This window comes from Amblyomma mixtum, chromosome 6, assembly GCF_055824585.1.
Source record: "Amblyomma mixtum isolate Tamu chromosome 6, ASM5582458v1, whole genome shotgun sequence".
Classification (NCBI taxonomy): Eukaryota; Metazoa; Arthropoda; class Arachnida; order Ixodida; family Ixodidae; genus Amblyomma; species Amblyomma mixtum.
In genome coordinates, this window is record NC_143017.1 from 86,722,433 (window position 1) to 86,738,982 (window position 16,550).

General features: G+C 46.8%; 1 protein-coding gene across 1 annotated transcript; it reads right to left on the reverse strand.

The window, feature by feature from the left end:
• Nucleotides 1–1,736: 1,736 nt before the first annotated feature.
• Nucleotides 1,737–11,296, reverse strand: TfIIEbeta (transcription factor IIEbeta). Its single transcript, XM_089548302.1, has 7 exons — nucleotides 11,162–11,296; nucleotides 10,899–11,057; nucleotides 10,761–10,840; nucleotides 9,440–9,547; nucleotides 6,684–6,966; nucleotides 5,599–5,714; nucleotides 1,737–2,074 (listed from the first exon to the last, which is right to left on the reverse strand). The coding sequence occupies exons 2-7, from the start codon at nucleotides 11,047–11,049 to the stop codon at nucleotides 1,970–1,972; spliced, it is 843 nt and encodes a 280-aa protein (XP_089404428.1). The 5' UTR covers nucleotides 11,050–11,057; nucleotides 11,162–11,296; the 3' UTR covers nucleotides 1,737–1,969.
• Nucleotides 11,297–16,550: the final 5,254 nt, after the last annotated feature.

Here is a 16,550-nt window from a genome sequence, read left to right on the forward strand (position 1 = left end):
TGTAGTGAGGCCGCGCGCATACTGCGCAAGGCCGAAGACATCGGACGCAACAGTCCTGTGGTGATCAAGTGGTTTCCGGCCCACATGGGCAGTGACGTGTCGGTACGCGGAAACGTGAACCACAACGAGACGGCCAACTCGGCCGCGCGAGGACTAACCAACCGCGCGGCTGAAAGTACGGCCGACTCGGAGTCCTGGTCGCGACGCAGTGCCAAGGACAAGATGACCACCTTCAACGAAATAGTGAAATGGTACAGACTGAACAGACAGACTATGCCGCCACCTCACCCGGGGCTTACCCGGAAGGAGGCAGTGTTATATAGACAGTTACAGACGGGGTCCCTGCTCACCCCGGTGCTAGCTAAGCACGTGTGTCCGAGTGTGTACGCGAGTGACATATGCAGACTGTGCGCGAAGGAGAGAGCCACCGCGGCTCACATCCTTTGGGACTGTAGCGTAAATCCGCGCGAAGCCAGCGAGAAGACGACGATCCCGCCGCAGCTAGAGGCTGCAACGAGGAGCTGTGATCATAAGACACAACTCAAGGCCGTCCAGCAGGTCTCGGCAGCTCTCGAGAGGCAGCGACCGAGCGAAACCGAGGAGAGGGGGGCGGCACCCCCAGGAAGGGGGCGGCGGTCCTCTCGAACCCGCCGAAGTAGCGAGGGACGTAACAAGACCTCAAGGAGCACAACGCACGAGATTGACGTAGTGGCCGCGTCGCGGTAAAAGCTTGTCCTCCCTGCTTGGAGGGAGCCTAACCGACTCTGCAGGCTTTCTAAATAAAAGTTGTTCTCTCTCTCTCTCTCTCTTGATGTTTTAGCTCGACGGGCAAGCACCTTAACAGCTACACGGCTGGGAGTTTGCTCTCGAACGCGGCAAGCGTGCGGCAGGTCGGAAAATAGGACGTGGCCGAGAAGTGCGGCAGTTGCGACTGCGGCGTCCTTAAATTTTCGTACGCGACTCCAAGGTTTTCGCGGGCCTAAGTCGGGAACGTTTCCGGCTGGAGATGAAGCTTTCCAAACAGACGTTTAAAGTGAGCATCCCTGAAAACTGTGTGCGGCTGTTCTACGCGATGTCGTTGTACGTGCTGTGGGTCCGCAGCAGCTACGACGGCAGCAGCACTAGTAGGGACTAGTAGTCAGTTCAGCAAAAACTTTGTTAAAATAAAGATTGGGAAGCGGGGGGTGGCGAGGCGTCGGCTTGCAATCGTGTAAATACAGTATTGATCACAGTGCCAAGTTCGGGGTGCGCCTATTATGCGCGGAAATAAAAAAATCTGATTTTTCGCGCCCTAACTAGGGGTGCGCCTATTATGCGAGTGCGCCTATTACGCGAGTAAATACGGTAACTCAGCTTCCACAAAACGCATCAAAAAATTTTTTGGTGCTGGATATTTGTGATGCTATGCCCTTTAGCATCTTCGGCATATCGCATCTTTGTTGAGACCCCCTTTCACAGCCCCTTTAAAGTCAAAGCAAGAATGATAACACACATTTGACACATAAAATTATCTAAAATCACGCAGATGAGGTCCAAGTTTCATACAAGACAGAAATGAAATTTCACTGGAGTGGTTAACAAGTGCATTTTTCACGCATATGAGCTTCACTTAACAGGAGCACTAAGCATGATAGCTCGATACAGAGTGATCCAGGCACAGATAATATAACTTGTAACCATTAGTGGAAATGAAACTATAACGGACGAGGAAAATAATACAGAAGCCATAAACATAATTCGGCTGGGCAGTAGTTTCAGGTTTATAGCCAAACATACTTGTACCATAGTCTCAACAAGGTGCTGTAAATCTCACTGGTCATCATGCTGTACTGCAGAGGAAGTCATTCTCCTTTCACTGGCTGATCTGGCAATACTATGACCATTCTGTCATAAACAGCTGTTATGTTTTCCTTGCACAATTGTTACATGGAAATTTACAATGGTATGTACACTCCTAAATCTGTGAAGTCTACTTGTCAGTGTAATCTTCTAAAATGTCTCCCATGTGGTCGTTGTGTTTCTTGAAAGTCTTTGCCCTCTTCGATGATGGCTTCTTGCGCTTTTGAGCAACATTCTGCAAGAACAAAATCGGGAAAAAAAAAAAATCAGAACGCTGTCTGATTCCATATGTATTCTGAAAAATCAGAATACGCATAGAACATTAAAAGAATGTCTTGCTGGGCACGTTGGTAACTGTTCATCTTTGGTTATAGGCGCGAAAAAACACATAACACAAGGCAGAAAGGCGCGACGAAGCGACGGGAACAGCTAGATTTAGATTAACACTCCTGACCTGCTAAGACAGCTGCTGTAAGGCAGGTAAATCATTTCTAATACCCGGTCAGCATACATCAAAAACACCCCACTTTTTCTGCAGGAAATGTTCTGCCTGCTATAGTTGGCTTACAAAGCAAGTCAGTGTGCATGCACAGAGCATAAATTTTCAGAAGCATATAAAACTACAGCAACATGAACTCCACAATTTCAACTAACTTGTGCCAAGTGGCCCAAGCCTCATAAAATGTATGAGCATGCCATGTGAACGGTTCAATACACTGTAGTTCACAGTTCTCTCGAGCCAATCAGGGCATCTTTACTGGTGTTAGCAGGCACGTGCTGCCTTTCCTGCCTAGACGTGCGATCCGAACAAAACTGCATAGCCCTCTGCTAACACCTCCAAAGATCTGTAAAGTGTGGGGACAGCAAAATGAAACAGCAACAGTGGACGGTGATGGGTGGGTGAGGACGACAAAGTGAGGCAGACTTAACAGTGTGAGGTGAAGGGAAGGTGAAAGAAAGGAGCAGCATGTGCCAATCATGCGATGACATCGTCGGCAGCAGCGGGGAAACCACCAACGGAAACCAAAGTAGGCCAGTGTGGTATCGCATGGAAGTGGAGCCGAGAACTTCATGCACCCAGCTGCGTGGTTAAGCATGCAGGTTTGTACACACGCACAGTGGTGAGTACAAGAACCAAGAAAGGATCAAGTGTGTAGTGTGGAGTGAATGAAAGGAGGCATAGAACACCACCAAAGTGAACACTAACTGAGCAGCACAAGCGGCTGTGGACACACGGGTGCATCGAAATGTAGCTTGCACAGCGGGCTGCAAGCACCGAACAAGAGCACAAGAACAAGTGGCTTGCTTAGCATTCGCAGGTGGAAGCACAGAGTAACAACAACAGGCTGATGAAGCTCGGAATGCCCAAGCGAAAAGCGTGCACCTGGCCACTCGCACTGCAGAGCGTGGGGCCAATTGTGAAGTGCAGCGTGTGCGGGGAGCTATGCATTCAGATGAGCTGCAGCAAGAAGGACAAGTAGCATGACAAGCGTGGTGCCAGAGGCAGGCTGTGGATAAAAACTCCTGACAGGGGTGATCCTTTAGCTCATGCAACGTTACAGACCCTTGTCCTACTAAAACAACACAGGAGGCGGTCATGCCGACAGAAGCTAACAAGTGAAATTCCTCACTAGACCATTTAGTCATTTCTTACCTCCCTGACGTACCACTGTCTACTTAGTGTTCTTAAAAAAAAAAAAAGAAACGGCCAATGACGTAGCCAATTTGGAAAACCACTTCAGCAGGTGCTATGACAGAACTGGTGGCTTCGTAGTAGTAGTGGTCGTTATGGGCATTCACTTCAGCGTTACGCGAAAAGTGGTCTTTTGCCTGAACATATAGCGTTGTTTCCAGCGCCTGCACTGTTGTTCTGCCATTTGTCAACGGCCAGTTAGAAGAGATGAGATAGATTCGGAGGCCCATACAAGTGCGCATAATTAATCTACTGCTTACCGGTAGTACTATTTGAACACTGGTAGCAAGTAAGCTGGCCTAGCTGCTCTCAATAAGAAACACAAGCAACGGGAATGAGTAGTAATGAACACCAGAGTATCTTCGGACAGCTATGTGCAGACACCTCATCTGCTGACGCAACTCAATCAACTTCTCTCATCAGCCTCTAGGTGCCTTGTAACTGCAGAGTTTAGTGATATCGACTATTAAGTATTGGTTATTAAGTATGAAATATCTTGCAGCTTTTCTTCTATCACTTTCCACTGTGCCTAAGGAAGAAATTTTTTTTTTGTTCTTTCTTCGCTTGTAACAGAAATCTTGGGTGTAAACTTTCTTAACTCGGTTGCCTGCCTTGAAAGCACAATGCCAATTGGCCACTTGCACCTGCATGCACTACACCTTCTGCACTGGATGTTTTGCAATGAGACTAACATTTAACCCTTTGAAGGTTTTTGCCGTATATGTACGGCGGCGGTTTTCTGTCCCACAAGGTCTTTGCCGTACGGGTACGGTTTCGATCTTCCGTTTGAAATTTTGCGTCAAAAGAACAATGCGTGCTCACTGGGGGGTGCTGCCACCTCTTAGGACTTACAAGAAGTGTTTGAATTTTGTGCTGCCTTCTTACGGAGATAAGCAGAACTTATGTCTAGCTTTAGCGCAGTGGCACAGACTGTGGCAACACCCCTTTTGTAGTTTTGGTTTCGCCGCGTGATCGCAACGGAGTTGCGCGAAATTTGAGTTTTCTTTTTGTCAGCACTATCTTGCAGGGGCTGCCGAAGTTGATTTCTATCTTTATTGGCGCTGCTCTTAGCTTGCTTATCACCGTTGCTCGCGAGGTATTCTCGCCCTCTGTGGCAATGCGCCTACGCAGTTTCGATTCCGCCGCGGGATCGCAACGGAGTCGTGCGAAACGTGTTTTCTCTTTGTGGGCACTGTTTTGCAGAGGCGGCGAAAGTTGATTTCTATCTTTATTGGTGCTGCTCTTAGCTTGCTTATCACCGTTGCTATTCTATTCTATTGAACATTTTCCAGTTGTGAGTGATGCTGTCACCGAAGTACTGTTCCTAATTTTTTTTTACTAATTATTCTCGATTATATACATTTTGTAGATTCAAGATCCGCAATAAAGTAATTTGACCACCTGGGAAAGTTTTCTTCAAAATAATTCGACCCTCAAAGGGTTAAAAATGGCTCTATGGTTATGCTTTCTCACTGATGGGTATAACCAGTGCAATTGTTCATGCTTTTTGCGATGCCCGATTAAGTGAAGAGGTCCTCACTGGAGGCAATGTCACATTGCGTGATGCCACCAGTCACCTCAGGCGACATCATGTGACGTCACAGTCATGTGAGCTGCGCTGGTTACATGATGTGCAATACAGACACCTAGACTCACGCCAGAAGTGAGCCACGAACAGCTCTGCTACAAAAGCAATCTGTCAGACCATGTAATTAGCCTGTTTGCACATAGCAAATACCCTGATTTAATGAAACGGTCTGTGAAACAATACTGTTTCGATTCCATCTAGAAAGTGTGACCCAATTTCTTTTAATGCTTGCCACAGGTCGGATGAAATTCCCAGCATGCATGATTTGGATTAAGTTTGCCTGTAAGGACATCGAATGCACAGAATTCAGGGAGCAGAACAGGGCTGCATCAAAAGGCATTACGAGATTTACGTAGAAAGGACAATCTTAGTTTCACATCTACATGCAGCTTATTGCAAATCTGATGCAGTTGTTAATGTGATAACACTGAGACTTCTACATCTATTGTAGCTGATGCAAATGATGGGTGATACTTACAACTTTCTTGACACCCATGTCTTGCATTGACGTAATACCTTGCTTCTGCAAGTACTCCTCAATTTTCTGGTCATCTATACCTTCAACAGCAACACTTCTCCAAAGTTTCTGGAATTCTGTCAAACCAAAACAGGAGAAAAGAGAGACAGAAAAAAAAATGCAACCTCTGTCAGCACTACTGGCAGTGACACACATTAGATGTCAAGAAATGCACCTTTGCTTGTTTAGAGGACTGGTGAATGAGTGACTTTACTTGAGGAGTCATGAATTTGCTGCAGGAATGTAAACAAAATGAACGCTTATTAAAATTTCAGCTATACGATACATTTCTGAAATCAACTAAATTGAACACAGTGCTGTTTCTTTTCGCATACAGCCAACAAATGGCATAGCAAAGCAAGCACACATAGGACCCCCGTGTTAGAGCCTAATGGGGCAAAAAAGCAAGTCATAATCACAGAAACTTCAGCACCAGCATAGTAGAAAGTGACTTTTGTTACTAAATAAAAGTGACCAGCTAAATTTATTGTTGTGCGCAGATTACTAATTCCAATGTCCCAAATTTTCATACAGATTTACACAAAATGACTGTGACGACACTTCTATCTACGTCTCTTGGCTAAGAGCTAGATGGTGCTATGGTACGTAACACAAAGGTTTTGTCATTTACGACTACATTTGACAAAGAATAGGCCATCAAGGGTAGAAACTTGGGTGAGTCGGTAACGGTGATCCATGGTATGTGAGGCAGCGCAAAATGGGACAAGTGACAGAGAAAGACGCTGCTTTGGAGGATAAATATGTTAGCAAGCCGTCTATCTCCCTGTCCAAAAGAAACCTGGCCTTCTTAAATAATCGACGAGTTGTGCATGCCCGTATTTCCTCGTTCCCTGCTTTTCATTATTTTTCCGGGCACATGCGCCTGTTCGCTCTCACTGTTCACGTTAGTCTTGGTCACCTAGGTTTCTGTCAGTCGTAAGTTAGCGCCTGTGTTGTGTGCGTCTTTCTCTGTCCCTTGTCCCATTTTGCGCTACCTCACATATCATGAATAGGCCAACACTTGCGAGTAGCGCAGCAATGCCTACCTTCATCAACATTGAACTGCAAAGACTTGTCATTGTAGAAGAGCACCTTCTTCTTGTCCACAGGCCGCACCACATAGATGATGCTGTCACCTAGTGCCTTGAGGTGCCGCTCCACGTTCGGTAGCGACTCCTGGACATCCTCCAGAAGTACACCGCCGAGACCACGCTGGTCGTGTTTGTCGAGCAGCCGCAGCAGGCTTTTGCGGTCCTTCAGGTTGTATGCTGGCCGGAAGCAGTATTTGTTGTCGAGCGTCACCTGAAGCTTCGGGTTGTTTTGCAGAGCCTGCACCCATGTTGCTCATTAGTCGCAAGAATACATGCACGATTCCTCTTTACAGCCGGTAAAAGAGAGGAGCACGACTCAAGACGCAGACATACGGAAAGACAAACTGGATAGGTGCTCACTTATGTCTAGTCTTTTCAAAAGAATAGCCCGGCAATAAGTAGACCGAGCAAGAGGCAGAAATGCATGTGCAGAAGAAAAAGTATAAAACAAAAACAGAGCATGAATTGCTAAAGTGCTTCAATAAAGAATTCAAAATCTCTGCTGCACAACAAAACAGATCTGTCACCAATGCACTGTTTTCCCTTCATTCTAATATGATATGCTTCTAAAAGCTTGAGTGCAACAGTGTTCTGGCTGCTGCCAAAAATCTAATGTCCACAGATTTTGCCTTGCCATCAGGGTTAGTTTCCTGTGCACAAAGGCAGGTGAGCAGAGGCTTTTTTTTTAAGGTTGACTATTAATTAGTCTTTCCTCATTTACTAACAGTATTGGCTGGTTAGTCTGACAATATGCTTTGCTGAAGTTTCTCTCTACACTGAAGAAAAGCCATAAAGCAAAACTCACAAAAAAATATAAAAGAGAGGTCAATCACAATGCTGAAAGCAGATGTGAACAACACAAAATGATTTAATTCTGCAAGCTATAGCAGATTTGCAATAATATTAACATGGATCTCACACTTTTGGTTAATTAAAAAAAAATGTAAAAATTTCGGTTTGCCAGGTATACCTTCAATGTATTAAACCCTTTCATTTGCACTGCGGTTTCTCTTAAATTTGCTTAATTAAAACCCTCTATTCTGCTCCAACACCCCTGCCGCGCGAAAGAGCGGTGGCCGAGGTCGTATACATTATGTCTGTGCAACCGTGTGAGCTGAGAATTCAGTCCATCAACCCAATAACTCAGAGGCAGTCCGAAGGGGGACTGTGTTCAGGTCCGATCGGCGTTGCCACATACTTTCATTCACTACCAGTCCGCAGTGATAGAGCCCATTGGCCGCGTATCAGCGAGCCAACCCCATGCTGTGCGCTGTTCCAGACTGACTGATGCATCGCTGGTCTTAGTTCTTTTTAGAAGGCATCTCGCCATTCAGTCGTAAATGTGCATTACCCTCGCTTCCGTTTGGGTGGTTCTTCTAGTGCACTGAAATGCGCACTCATCATGAGTTGCTCGTTGTTTGTGCAGTGAAGCCTTTTTCGTCGATGCTGGTGCTTGTGAGGAAGCTCCATCACCACCATGTTACACCTGTGAAGGAGGCCACAGGAGGCCTTACTCTTACGCAGTAGTTCTGCTTTGATATTCCCGAGTACGGAGAGGCAGTACAGCATAATACAGTTTTAACTGAAAAGCCAACAACCACTGCGCAATTTTTCCCCAATTAAATTCACTGCGGTGCAAAAGGGTCTTCAGGAAGCTTGTTGTAGCCATTTGATGATTCAAACTTCAGATAATTTGGACGTTTTTTCCAGTCCCTCGAGGTCTCAATTAACGTGGTCTTACTCCATGGGGAAACCAGTGCATCAGTAATAACTTTTTTATCCACACAAACAGTTGGAGACTGCTGGTTATGCAAACATATCAGGGCCTTTCACCTTTATTTTTGTGTTGTGCTAATACTTTTAACTATGTTTGCATAGAGAAATAATTCCAAAATACTGTTTGTACATATAGATATACATAAAGCAAATCACATTTTAACTTTGGATTATATTACGGTGCACTTCTGATAATTCGAACAAAAATTGCTGGTCCCTTGAAGTTTGAATTAATGAGAGTCTATTGTACTTTTTCTAATCTATCCCAAACAACCCATGAGGCTAAAGTGAGCATCTAAGCATTAACCACACTAGCAAAAAGTGTACTACTATATATGAATCAAAAGCAGCTTTCTCAGTGGTGCGAACTTCCTTGGCGAATTTCCCAGAGACATACTGATGCAAATAACGGCAAAATTTACTGTATACAGTATATCTCTTGCAGGTATGTGGTTGTCAATAACAGTAATTGGCCTCGTTTTTCTCAGTCACAGCAGCAACAGACTAAAAATTCCTACCAAGAAATGCGTTGCAACAATCAATGTCATTCTAATGTGATCAGACATAACATTCTCTAATGTAGCCATTCCTCATTCATGCCAACTCTTCATGTATGGAGCATTTTAAGTTCTTACTTATAATATAAGAAAAGCTTATGATCTGGCTTTCAGCAAAGGCTTCAGTTCTTACAGAATTTAAAACTAAAATCATGCCAAGGAAAGACAGTTTGTGTAGCATAGCCCCCGAAAGATACAAGCCATTTTGAGTTAGTTGTACACAAAGACAACAGAAGGTTTCTCAGTTTTTCTAGTCTCAATTAGGATTTGGATCAGGCATAACTGATTAATTTAATAGCCCCAGCAACAAATTAAAGGAAATAAAACATGCAAGCTGATGCGGTTCTCGTTTGGCGATGTGTCAGAAAAATGTATTACCTCAGTCGCTAGCCAGTGCTTCTGGCGTGCTCCAAGGTCCAGCTGGTTTGTCTCATCCAAGATCTCCTCAAGTGTCAAAGGGTGTGTATCACCTTCCAGGTGCCTTTGCTTAAATAGTGGTAGAAAATATTCATGTTCAAGACAAGAGATGACCGGGGATGAAAGTTAAAAATAAAGAATAACAGGCAACATACAAGATGCACACAGGAAGTAACATCCAAAGGATCACTGAAAGTGAAATATGTTTCAATATAATTTTTATTACCTCAGTCCACATTCCTTAGCCCACTTTTCTTTGCTGTTTCCTGCACTGTCACAGAAAAACGAGTTCTTACAGCCCTGCATTCTTTGGTTGTTGTTGTCTACATTGAAAGCCAAGCAAACATTCATCCTTGCCCATGTATTGCCATTTCATGACAATATCCTGCAGCATCTTTGTGCTAAAACTCAAGGCCTAAACTTACTAGGCTAGGAACAAAATTGACCAGCCCCAACGAACTCACATTTGACCCTTGCCAACTTTCATTTGTTCATGCAGGTGGAAAATTTCTACAAGGTCAATATTCTTGAAGATGAGGCGTCAAAGGCATATGCACCCTAGGCTTTCATCATAGGCAGTACTGTTGTCCCGCAATGCACAGCAATGACACAGAAGAGTCGATTAAGGAATGTGAAACAGAATATTAATAGATATTAAAAACAACTATTAGTTACCTTGCAATGGTTAATCTGCACTTATCTGCTGATAATGCTCCATGCTAGTTTGAGTCTGAAAAACAACATGACTAACACGAGCCTACAATCATCACAAATATTTGCAATACATGCACTGCAGGTTAAGAACAGTCCAGCAATATTTCTGCACTTTTACAATGCTCAGTATGCACTTAGTTGATTAATTTGGCACATTTTCAAGATTTTGTGCGTTATGCCAACCTGTCACTTTGAAAGACAAGAGTGGACCACTTCAACACAGCTCTCGCCAAGAACATGTTTGCATCAGAAGGCTTTTCACATGTGATCAAGCAAACTGAGTTTCAAGCATCAAGCTGTACTGAAAATAAACCCTACCAAAGGTATGAAAACAATGATTTCAGCATTGATGTTGTCGCAGTGTGCAAGACAAACAATTCACAAATATAAATATTTCGTCATTAATACTTATTGCTGAAATTGCTCTAAATTACATCGGTTTCTAAAGCACAGTCAAAATTCACTTGCCGAAGTAGTAGTGGGCGCGCAACGCAAGGCTTTCGCGTATGCACGACTGGAAAACAGCACTTTATTTTGAGGAAGTTTCGACAACGCGCAGTTTACTCACTTTCATGTGCTTCACAATCTTAGCCAGGACGCTGAAGTTGTATTGTGAACTTCCAGATGTCGCCTTGTAGTTATATGTATCTGCAAGTAAAACAAAGTTTGTTACACTCGCGGCAAAAGATCACGAAGCAAGGCTCACCTTTTGGCTTTGGAGGCTTGACTTTTTTCTTGGGTTGTGATGCTGCGCTTCCCGCTGATGAATCGCGGTCGCGTTTTCGGGCTTCGACCACGGGAGTGGCCATCGCCCTTTTTTTAAACGCATCTCTTTCTTTGAGCAATGCTGGATCCATTGCAGTACCTGGGTGCAGGTAATATAGAATTTCATATCTCCATCCACACCTGTCGTTAAAACAGTGGAGCAATCTCCAAGCGTAGACGCTAAGTGCATACGTGCATACTTACGTTACTTGTTAGAACGTCAAGAGGCCAAGATTTACTCTGTTCACGGAGCTGTCCTAGTGTGGGGACCTAGGTGAAGTACGGGACGAAGTGACACTCAAATCTGTGCAAACAAGACAACTGCTGGGAAGTTGGAACGGAATCGTCTTGGCATCTTGTCTAGTCTCGTCTCTGCTTGGATAAACAATGAGTCGTGAATGGCTAGAAATCAAACTTGAGCTCGAACTTGCGGTTCTTTTCGAAATTAAAAATAAAATGAATGTCGCAGTTTTTGGCATACAAGTTAATCTAAGATGGAAGTAAACGAAAAAGAAGAAAGAAAAAAGAAAGAAAGAAAGGAACAAAGAAAGAAAGAAAGAAAGAAAGAAAGAAAGAAAGAAAGAAAGAAAGAAAGAAAGAAAGAAAGAAAGAAAGAAAGAAAGAAAGAAAGAAAGAAAGAAAGAAAGAAAGAAAGCAGCTTCGTAGTGTAGGCAAAATGATTGGAAGTGGAAGCTGCGGTGGCAGCGGTTACTGCCTCCCGTCTCGGTGTAGGCGAAGTCCGTGTTTACGCTCGTTGGTCCACAGTGACTGTAACCCTGTAGGATGGGATGGAATAAACTTTGTCCAACGAATAAGGCGATCTAACCGCCCATCGACTAGCAGGTCAGGGGGCGGGTTCCGCCGCCTCAGATGCAGGCTGGGAGGTCTCGAGTCCCAGCAGCCTCCTCAGCCAGTTGAACGAGCAGGAGCTGGAGCTCACGGTCCGAGCCAACGTTTTTCGAAAAACGTTGGTCCGAGCTGCGTAGCAGAGGTCTCCCAGGTGTCTCTACTGTCTATATTGTGCGTCCCGCCGGGAGAGTACGGGCATTCCCATATTATGTGGTCGAGTTCCTCTACGCGCCAAAAAGATCGCTCCTGGCCTCGGTGAACATGTGGTTCGCCTCCACGTGACTGCTTGTCTGTTATCTAATTTCGGGTCTGGCGGTGATCTCCCCATATTTTAGCATGCGCTCTCCGCTCCCTCGGTCATCGAGGTGCTCAGCGGTAGAGATCTCGAGCCAGCTCGTGGGCCGCCTCTTGCCGGGGAAGGCTAGTTCACATCAAACGTTGGTTCACACAGCACACGGCCGGGCGTCTGCGTCTATGGCCTCCACCTCCGGCTCGACGTGTCCGGACTCCGGTCCAGCGACTCCACTGCGAGCGCCACAGCTAGAACATTCTAGCGGCGTCGTGGTTCGGAATCAATCGTTGATTCCATGCAGCCGCGGTGGGGGTTCATTCACTGAACTCTTTCTTTACCGTGGGGGAAATGACCGTTCTTTATAGGTTCCAGTAGCCAGTCGCTTTGGTGGTGGTGAAAACTTTATTTGGAACAGGAGAGTTTAGGACACGTAGGTCTGGGGCCCGCACGGCCCCATTGCACTCAAACGTTCATGTCCCAGAGGCTCGATGACGCTGGCCGCCCGCGGTCTGCGGCGATGGCTTGCTTGAGCGGGTCCTCGGAGCCCAGGTTTAATATAAGTCTCCCAAGCAAGGCCTCCAGGCCTCGCGGGGAGGATCCGCCGGGTTATGGTCGAGTGGCTTTGGGGTCCCAACAAACACAAAACCTCCTCAGAAACTCCAAAAAAGGATGGAATGTCCCAGTCCCAGTACAGCATTTATCAAACGTTTCCAGACCATAGAGGCAAGACATAGAAACACAAGAAAAAAGGCATGCAGTGCTCCCACTAAAGGTCTAGAAACGTTCTTTCGAGAGTTTTAAGCAGCAACAAGAAAGAATTAATGCATTTTGGTCCCAGAAAGGTAACTGATCACGTTTTCGGACCAATGGTTTTGAACAAGAAATAAAAATTGACAGCTCGCTCTCTTTTCTCTCTCCCTCGCGCCACAAGCTGCGGGGAGAGAAGGCTTTCCTCCTGCACTCGCCGTTTTGAGAGATGAAACAGCAGTTTCATTCGAACAGCCGAAGGGAACGGTAAACCCCGCATCTCTCGGCGCATGCGTTTCTCGCACGTGGGCCATCGGCTCCATGCTGTAGGCAGGCGGCGGCGGCCTGCATTTTCATCGCGCCGCCGGCAGCGGCGGTCACCAGCTTTCACGTCTTCTAGCGTTTTCCCAGCTTGCGCCCAACTTCAACATTATGTGGTGGTCCCTCCAGGCGTCTCCGCGACTATCGGCACTCCTCGCTGCGCCGCTGTCTAGCAGAAGTGCGGTAATGGCCTCCCGTCGCTCGCCCGGCTTCCTCGCTGGACTGACGCCATTTTGCGCGCGCTTATTCGCGCCGCCCGAGACGTTCGAGCACAAGCCCCAGCGCGCGGCAGTTCTTGCTCTCGTCACTGCGCCAACTGGGCTGTCGTGGTCTTCGTAGCTACGGATTCACGGAAGTTTTCCCGCGCACCTCGGCGTGCCCACACCATTTCTTTTGGAACTGCATGCCGCGGCGGCGCATCGCAAGTCCTTTGCGCAGCTCCACGGCCCTCCTGATGCCGCTGTTCGAGGCGGCGTTCGCGGCAGCGGAGTTCGTGGCAATAGGTGACACCTCGCACGCACCCTGCATTCCTCAGCGCCTCCGACGACTGCAGCACGTTGGTGGGCAGCGTGGCCGTCTACTACGGTCTGAGGCGGGAAGGACCTTCGGAGACCCACCATGCACTCTCTTTCTGCGAGTGCCCATGGATTAGCCTGCTCTACCTACTTCGCCACCGCGCAGCCATCCTGCCGCAGCGGTATAGTTTGTGCAGTGTTCGCGTGGTTATATTGACTCTCTCCCACTGGATTAATCGTGCCTTGATCTCGACTCCCAAGCTGGACTGTGCCGCATGCGCGGTCTGCCGCACCACGGATGCAGCGCGCCACCGCACGTACCTGAGCACGTTCACCTTCCCGCCTGGCTCCAAGCAGTCTTATCCCCACACTTAGTCACAAGAAAATTAAACTCCCAGGATCGTTACGAGGGTGTAACGCGTATGTTTGAGCGCTCGCTGTGCTGTGAGAAGGCGCAGGACAGAAGCCTGCGTTTAATTTATGGTTTCAGCTGTTGCAGCCTTGTATTTCATCCCTGGGTTTCCGTAGGCAACGTCGTCAAGGTATGTTTTTTTTTTATTTTAATTATTTAATTAATTTATTTAAGCATACTGCAGGCCCTTTTCGCACTTTTTTTATTTTCGCCTAGTAGAACTAATATTTTTTTTTTTCTGTTTTGATAACACGTCGCTGAAGCTGGCTCCGAGTCTCTAAGCGTGAGGGGGGTTTCAACTTGAAGAAAATCCGTGACCTGAAACTGCGTGTCTGCATCGTACGCCCATCTCGTCTTTTCTTTTGTCACCCAAGTTGCTCTTTACATACGTTTGCTTTTGCGTGTGCATATCTGCTTTGTAGCCTTTATAATGCTCGTTTAAGGTGCATGAACTTTCAGCCTGTATTCTAGTTTTACTTGCTTCATATTGCAGATTTCTCAGGGCTGGAGAAAAAAGTGGCCATCATTATATGCATGGCGCCGTAGTGTTATGTACACTGTGTATTAAATGGTGCATACGTTTGCGTCTGCTGTTTGTATTCATTCAGATTTGCGCCGTTGAACGTAAGTTTTGTTCGGCACGGACTTTCAATTCGGTCTGTATTGTTTTTCCTTTACTGAAACATAAATGCATTTTGATTGTGGTGGTGTATGGTGCGGTCGCCGGCATGGACGACAGGATGCAATTCGTGCTAAAAGCACAGCTAGTAAACTGAAATTACTTCTGTATGGCGCTGCTATTTGCTCTTATATGGGCCAAATCGGGTTTCTTTTTGAGTTCATATTTCCTTTGTGTGCAAAATGCTAGGACATTTCACGTAAACGGATAAGTGCAGAACGGCCGAGCCAGCACGCATTCAGACGAGTGGAAAGGTGGATTACACCACCTGTAACGTATGCACCTGAAATTTGGCACATATGTGCGCTTGAATGCCTGCAGGCTGCATGAAAAAGGAGGAACAATTTTATTGAACCAGAGCCGAGAAATCGAGCATTAACCTTTTGGGGCTTTCCATGGGACGCACAACTTTTTGGACATGACGTTTTTTAGATGTGTTCGGGAAAAATGAGCACCTCCTGGGGAGATTCCAGATGTCCCGATGGGTCATTTTTGGGAGATTTTGAGGAGGTTTTGTGTTTGTTGGGGTGGTGGCAGAGGGTACAGGAAGGTTTGACAATGGGAGGGTAAAGTGTGTGTTTGGAGCCACCTCTGAAGTGTCTGATGATAATTATCGAGGGAGGGATGGGGTGGGGGAGCCGACGCTCGGCTTTGCAGGCCCATGCAGCTACGTCATCTCACTGAATGAGTGCATGCGCTCCCGCGAGAATCCCAGATCGGAGACCGCCTGTGCCCGCGGTTGAGAGAACCTCAGGCTAAAGCGTTGGCGGCCTCGTTTCCGGGATTCCTGGAGAGGGCAGGCATGCACCCACATCAGCTCCATGCGGAGGGGCGAGTGTGCGGAGTTCAGTATGCGAAATGCAGGGACGTGAACAACCCCGCGAGCAAAACTAGCTATACGGCAGTTTTAGAGCAAGATATATAGGGCCTCCGTGCGTGTGATGGCAATGGCAGCCGCGTCGGCCTCCTCCAAAGTGGCAGCGGGGGATATATGTGAAGGGTAGAAATCGGTCGAGGGGTTCGTGATGGCTACAACCGCTTCCTCGCCTGTGCATGCGGCATCGTTCCGTGCCAGGTGTTTGTGACAATAAACCTCCATAAACCTCTAAATGCTCTCGATTGGCTTGGCTCGTTGTGCGAAAGCCCCGCCGTCATCAGAAAGCCGTGGCAAGCGCGCGCATGACTCACGCGAGTGACCTCATCACCTTTCCTGGAGCGGCCGGTGGAGCTGGAGTCGCTAAAAACACTCATCGCACTAGCGACTCCCCCTTCCGAGAAGGGCAAGTCAACACCCTTCCGCGATGCATGGAAATTAAACAGGTTCGGGGGCAACCCTCCTCCTGCTTGGACCTCCTCATTCACGCTCAAGATTGGAGCGGCTGGCCCCCTCCGCCGCATGCACCGGGCGAGATGCATCCCACCTGACTTGGTGTGGTCATGTAAACAGGGTGTGTCGCCTCCGCGAGATACGCAAGGAAATACGATGCGCCACTGTCGTACTCATGTAACCGCGGCTAGAGATTATACAAAGGAGAAAGTCCCCAATTGCAAGGTGTTCACGGAGATATATGCGAGGCAGGTACTGCTCCTTTCCACAAAAACAGATTTTATCCGACGGCGCGCCAGTTTGTCTTCAGTTGAGCACGCTGCATTCCCTGGCTCGTATTTAGACAAATTTTCGTTTTCTATGTAGTTATTTCTTTACAGCAACGCGGCATTTTCTGAACGCGCTCCGAGGACGCGCCAAATAAAAAAAAAAAATTCCATTGCACCCAATT